The sequence below is a fragment of the Miscanthus floridulus genome, chromosome 3 (assembly GCF_019320115.1).
Source record: "Miscanthus floridulus cultivar M001 chromosome 3, ASM1932011v1, whole genome shotgun sequence".
Taxonomy (NCBI): domain Eukaryota; kingdom Viridiplantae; phylum Streptophyta; class Magnoliopsida; order Poales; family Poaceae; genus Miscanthus; species Miscanthus floridulus.
In genome coordinates this window covers 117,867,375-117,874,232 of record NC_089582.1, presented here as the reverse complement: position 1 = coordinate 117,874,232, position 6,858 = coordinate 117,867,375, and the positions used below count along the sequence as shown (strand labels likewise).

Genomic DNA, 6,858 nt, shown 5'->3' with positions numbered 1-6,858 from the left:
AACTAGCACCAGGTAGCTCCAAAATAACCCTTAGATCCAATGGAGCAAACTTCATTCACATATGATCGAGAGTTGGAAGTGAATGGAGGGTCAAATACTGACCGGACGCTGGCTTCGGAGTGACCGGACGCTGGCTCAGGGTCCGGTCAGTTCATTTGACCAAGGTGATTGCGTCTGGTTTGACCGAACACTGAGAGGTCAAGTGACCGAACGCTGAGCGGCAGCGTTCGGTCGACTCTAGTAAGGTTCTAGAGAGGAAAAATCACGACCAGACGCTTCCGGTCACACTATAAACACTGGAGTTCGGGGTATACTGACCAGAGCGTCTGGTCAACATGACCGGAGCGTTCGGTCACTCCATAGAGGCACATAACGGTTCATTTTTCAGCCGGTGTTATAAATAAAACCTCCACTCGTGTGTGGGGGTACTTTTGCTCATTCCAATAGCTGAGAAATACCTTAGAGAGTGCTAAGAAGAGCAAGGTCCTAATGAGGTGATTGAGATTTGAGAATCCCAAAGAGAGCCCTCATTAGTGAGATCAAGAGTAGCAAAGTGTGCATCCACCCTTATCATTAGGCTTGTCGTGGTCAAGTAAGAGTTTGTGCTTGTTACTTTTGGTGATCGCCATCACCTAGACGACTTGGTGGTGATTGGGAGCTTGGTGATCATTCGGAGAGCTTGTGGATGACCCAACTCAAGTTGTGAGCGGTTGTGGGTAATTCACCGTGACAGAGTGTTGAAGAATCAACCCATAGAGAGCACTTGATCCTTGTGCGGATCAAGAGAGAGCTACACCCTTGCGCGGGTACTCCAACAAGGACTAGTGGAGGAGTGGCAACTCTCCAATACCTCAGCAAAATATCGCCGTGTTTCTCCCTCTCTATTTACTTTGAGCATTTACTTTGAGCAATTTAATACTTGTCTTTACATTCATAGAATTACCATGCTAGAGTAGGATTGAAATTTAGGTTGCAAGTCTTTTGTGCGGTAGAACACTTAGAAACACTTTCTAAGCACAAGGGGTTAATTGGGCTAACCATAGGATTTAATTATTGCAAAGAAATTTAGAATTAGCCCAATTCACCCCCTCTCTCTTGGGTATCTTGATCCTTTCACCCTCTAACTAACTCTGCTTCCGTCCAGATATACAGAGCTATAGGGAGTGTATCCTGCCCGTTCCATCGCTGCATTGAACACGATAATGAATTAGCCATTAATAATCTCATCATATGCAACTGCCTCGAAGAATATAGTAAACCAAAGTACTTACTGGTAAACCATTATTAAAGGACCTCCCAATGGGCCATCATTCCCAACACCAAACCTAGAGTAGGTAGGAGCAACCCCCAAGGTTCGCATATTCTAAGGTGCGATGGCAGGTAATTCATAGCTGTCGATATGTCCATGCCAGGACTGCGCTACCCCAGCTGTATGCCGCTATGTTCTCCCACGGCTGGCATTGTATGTCAAGGAAGATCTAGCTGATGGTGTTGCCCGAGGCCTTTGGGAAGAGGAAAGCACCAAGAAAGTGCCAAAGCCACACTCGAGCGAACCTGTCGATCAAAGCCTCCTCAGCCTGTGGGTCCAAGTAATCAAAGCACTCTGTGATCCAGGACGACGAAACACCAGAACTTTTCCTGAAATTGACAAAAAAATGAGACCCGATGGCTGCATGAAAGCAATGCAAGTATTAAATAGGCTTGAATTACTCACTTATTTTTTTGGAAGCCTCATCGTCCGGTGGAAGAAAGCCAGTAAACTGAGCCACCAGCTCCCTCCAGTGATTGTTGTCAACTATCCCTGTCACTGGAAGTCCCCCCCAACCGAAGGCCAAAAATAGCCTTCACGTCCTGCATGGTCAAGGTCATCTCGCCACAAGGTAGGTGGAACATGTGGGTCTCAGTCCTCCACCTGTTATAAGAATAGAACGACTGTTAGTTGCCTCAAATTTGTTACAAGAAAGTTTACGTACAAAGAATGCACTCGCACCTGTCTACAACTGCAGTAAGTAGTGTTGGGTCAAGGGACGGAAGACCGGGGTTGACAACACGGACAAGCTCGAGGAAGCCGGCACACCATATGTACGGCGCGTAATGCTCATCTCACTGGTGCGCCCTGGTGTGCGTGCGGGGCCTCAAAGGAGGCAAGGCCACCTCTGCGTCGTTGTCACTCAAGATATGTGCTCGGTGCTAGTCGTCGTACTCCACCTTAAGAATAGGGTACAACGGGTGCTGCATGGGGGGGCATCCCATTATAAATTGATAAACAAAGCGTTAGAGTATTCAAATTAACATTATGTAGCATTGTAAAATTTGAACTACTTGTTATGCAATATGAAAGCACATGTATACATTCAAAGTAAAATTAACAGACATATCACGCACTAGTAACATAAAATAACTTCACTGGAAATATAAGCATTTGACGAAACTTCATGAAGCCATCAAAATCAACGTATCACGCACTAGTAAGTACTGACATTTATAAACTAGTATCTATACCAAAAATCCCTAACTAAATAACTAACTATAAACTAAATAATAAATATCTAATCAATCCCTAAACCCAAAATTCTAACCTCAAACCTAAAAACTACCTACGTAAATCACAAACAAATTCACTAACCTAACTATCATAAATCACTAACTATCATAAATCAATAACAATCATAAAACCCTAACTATCCTATATTACTAATTATCATAAATCACTAATTATCCTAAAACAATAATAATCAAAATAACATGAAATCGAGAGGGGGTACCTTAGTAGCGGGCGGCCTTGACGCGTCGGTGTTCGTGGCGCGGCCGGCGCGTGCGCGGGCGGGCGCGGCGTGGGCTGGCGCGGCCACGTGCGGGCGCTGGCGGCGGGCGGGCGGGCAGGGGTGCGTGCGGGCGGGGGGCTCGCTCGTGATATTTATTCGGCTCTGTCGCGCCCTGGATCAGGGCGCGGCAGTGCCGCGCCAAGATCGGTGGCGCGGCAGGCCCTACCCCGTCAGCGGTCAGCGATTCCGATCGTCGCCACGTCAGCCCTCTGCCGCGCCACTATACATGGCGCGGCACAGGCATTTAGCCGCGCCAGGGTAACAGGCGCGGCCAAAGTGTTAGTTTTTTAAAAACGATCTTGTTAGGTTTAAAATTAGTTTTCAAAAAATATTAATATTAAAAAAAATCGAGTAGATGTACCTGCGATCGAGCACCTGATCCGCATCAAGGCTGCTGCTATGCACATGGCCAAAATTTCGGGCCGAATGCGTCAGACTATGACCAGAGTTTTTTTAGCCTGGACTTCTAGTGTATAAGTTATAGTATCTGTACTCTACACAACACACTCACACCACCACACATGCACATCCCTAGAAGCTACAATATATACATCTCAAACGTCCTTCTGGAGATCACCGAAGCCACACGAGTCTCGTAGACGACGAGCACGTCGTAGTCCCATTGTAGCACCACGCGAGTATCCAGGACCTGCAAATATTGGAGAAAAACCCCGGTGGAAAACGTGGTCGAGTGGAGCTCGAACTCACGACCGGCCGCTCCACCGCCTCAAGCATTTACCGCTCGAGCTACGGCTTACTCCTCCAAAGTCAGGAGCAATTTCTTGTGCGTATCCAAAGTCAGTAGTATGATCCAGCAATAATTTAGAACAAGCTTTGTGACCGCTCATGTGGAAATGCAAAGGTTATGAAATAATCACATGCAAATTCTTAATCATCACCTGAAATTTACAGCTTATACTATATAGGCTTTGAGATCTGACCACCCTGAAGCTTGAAATCATAGAAAAACTCATAGTTTTTTTTTCGAACGCGCAAAATGCTTACATATCTTGGCAAAGTCAGTAGTACGATCCAGCAGTAATTTAGGACAATTTTTGTGATCACTCATGTCATGTGGAAATGGAGGCGTTATGAAACAATCACATGCAAATTCCTAATCATCACCTGAGATTTGACCACCCGGAAGCTGAAGATCATAGAAAAAATCCATAGTTTTTGCAGGAACGGCAATAGCCGTAGTACTCCAGTGACAAACTCTGCGTGTATGAGCAGGCGCCGCCGAGCATCATGGTCACTTCAATTCGTTACTATGCTCCCGGGGACCGTCCCCAAGACGCTAGCGGAGTAGCGCCGCCCTTCCGCCGCCCCGATGGCCCGATCCCGCGCGACGCACGACGACACGAAGAGGCCGAATACATCGATCGCCCACCCGACCACACGTCTCGCATCTCGTGCTAGCTACCCGCCGCCGGCGCGGCGCATCCTCTTGCATGCATGGCATGGCTATCACATGCCCAGCCACGCCCCTCGGCGCCACGAGGGAACCCTTCCGTTCCCTACCGCGCCGCCGTAGCTGTACGTGTACCCGCCCCAGCATAGCCTCCAGTCCCGTTACGCGTGCCGGCGGGCGGCGGCGGCTGCGCCTACCTCCCCGTGCGGAGTACAAATATCTCGCCTCGTCATTAACCCGGCAGTTAATGCCATAGGGCATCCGATCGCCCCTTGGGCGCCACACGATTTAACCGCTCAGGTTTTACTCCTTCCTGCCGTTAGCGCCGCCTCGAGCCCATAAAAGCGCGCCTCGCCTCGCCCTTGCACCTCACTCAACCCGAGCGCCAGTTCCAAGCATCAGCGAACGAGCGAGCTGAGGGAGCGAGAGAGAAGGACAGTGAAACACGAGAAGCTAGGAGCCATGGCGGCGACCCCCGATGACTGCGGCAGCTGGTTGCTGTACCTGTCCCTAGCCGCCAAATGCGCCGGCGGCGACCAGCCTTACCGCCTCGCCGGCTTCCTGGCGGTCTGCGCCGTGGCCTTCGTCGTCACTTGCCTCCTCCACTGGTGCTTCCCTGGAGGTCCGGCGTGGGGGAGGTGGTGGTGGACACGGACGCGTCTGGTCGGTGGCGCGGCGGCGGCGGCCGTGCCGGGGCCGAGGGGCCTGCCCTTGATCGGGAGCATGTGGCTCATGACGGGCCTGGCGCACCGCAAGCTCGCGGCGGCGGCGGACAGCCTCCGCGCCAGGCGCCTGATGGCGTTCTCCCTCGGGGGCACGCGGGTGGTGGTGGCCGCGCACCCGGACGTGGCGCGGGAGATCCTCAACAGCCCGGCGTTCGCGGACCGGCCCATCAAGGAGTCCGCGTACGGGCTCCTGTTCCACCGCGCCATCGGGTTCGCGCCCTACGGCGCCTACTGGCGCACGCTGCGCCGCGTGGCGTCCACGCACCTCTTCTCCCCGTGGCAGGTCGCCGCCTCGGCCGCGCAGCGCGCCGTCATCGCGCGCCAGATGGTGGCCGCCATGAAGGAGCTGTCGGCGGCGGCCTCGGCCTCCGGGCGCGACGGCTTCGAGGTCCGCCGCGTCCTGCGCCGCGGGTCGCTGCACAACGTGATGTGGTCGGTGTTCGGCCGGCGGTACGACCTGGAGCTGGACCCGGCCAAGGAGAGCCCGGAGACGCGGGAGCTGAGGAGCCTCGTGGACGAAGGCTACGACCTGCTGGGCCAGCTCAACTGGTCCGACCACCTCCCCTGGCTCGCGCGCTTCGACCTGCAGAGCACCAGGTCCAGGTGCGACCGCCTCGTCCCGCTCGTGAACCGCTTCGTCGGCGGCATCATCGACGAGCACCGCGTCCGGAACGACCTCCGCTCCGCTCCACCCGCCGTCATGGACTTCACCGACGTGCTCCTCTCGCTGCCGGCCGACGACAGGCTCACCGACTCTGACATGATCGCCGTCCTCTGGGTGCGTAACTGGACCCGCCGCACTCCCTGCGTAACCTCTTCAGTTTGTGACGTGATGACACGCGAACGTTACATCCTTTTTGCAGGAAATGGTGTTCCGTGGAACTGACACAGTTGCCGTGCTGATCGAGTGGGTGCTGGCCAGGCTCGTGCTGCACCCTGACGTGCAGGCCCGTGTCCACGACGAGCTGGACCGCGTGGTCGGCCCCGACCGGGCCGTGACCGAGTCTGACTCGGCGTCACTGGTCTACCTGCACGCCGTGATCAAGGAGGTGCTCAGGATGCACCCGCCGGGCCCACTGCTGTCGTGGGCGCGCCTCGCCACGTCGGACGTGGTCGTGGACGGGCACCTCATCCCCGCCGGCACCACCGCCATGGTGAACATGTGGGCCATAACACACGACCCGGACGTGTGGGCGGAGCCGACGGAGTTCCAACCGGAGAGGTTCATGGGATCCACCACCGCCGAGTTCCCGATAATGGGGTCGGACCTCAGGCTCGCGCCGTTCGGGGCGGGCCGGCGCAGCTGCCCGGGGAAGAGCCTCGCCATGGCCACCGTGGCTTTCTGGCTCGCGACGCTGCTGCACGAGTTCGAGCTGCTCCCGGCGCGCGGCGTCGACCTGTCGGAGATGCTCAAGCTGTCGTGCGAGATGGCCGTCCCGCTGGCCGTGACGGCGAGGCCCCGGCAAGCGGTGTGATGACGTGTGACGGCTGAGACGACGGAGCAGGCAGGCAGTCAGTCAGTCAGTCAGTTGGGGTATCAGTCTCACTGTGAGCATATACGACACTGCTGGCGCTACTACTAGTACTACATGGAATGGAAAGCGCTTGTGCTTTTGGGAGACGTTGCTACCGGTCACAGCTTGCAAGTTGCTACTACTAAGGTCGACATGGGGTATATGCTTTTCATGTTACTATCTTGGATATGTATCGATCAGGTGCCGAATGTGATACTTTGGCTTGTACTGTTAGCTTTTTTCTGGGTGCTCTTTTCTTGCTTCTTTTTTAGTAATCGCTGTAAGACTCGTAAAATGTATATGCTGGTTTGGATGGTTTTGGATTGTAGCTCACATGCTAGTATTACGCAGTTCAATGCCTAAATATGCTATCTGTTCAATCA

At 53.8% G+C, this 6,858-nt stretch overlaps 1 protein-coding gene across 1 annotated transcript; it reads left to right on the top strand.

The window, feature by feature from the left end:
- Window positions 1-4,544: 4,544 nt before the first annotated feature.
- Window positions 4,545-6,858, top strand: LOC136542177 (cytochrome P450 78A9-like). The gene is made up of 2 exons (XM_066534498.1): window positions 4,545-5,739; window positions 5,825-6,858. Exons 1-2 carry the CDS (start codon window positions 4,699-4,701, stop codon window positions 6,434-6,436), a joined length of 1,653 nt encoding a protein of 550 aa, XP_066390595.1. The 5' UTR covers window positions 4,545-4,698; the 3' UTR covers window positions 6,437-6,858.

Coding starts and splice junctions, on each gene's coding strand:
- LOC136542177 (XM_066534498.1), top strand. CDS start 4,699: ATGGCGGCGACCCCCGATGACTGCGGCAGCTGGTTGCTGTACCTGTCC. Junction 5,740..5,824: donor ACATGATCGCCGTCCTCTGG/GTGCGTAACTGG, acceptor TCCTTTTTGCAG/GAAATGGTGTTCCGTGGAAC.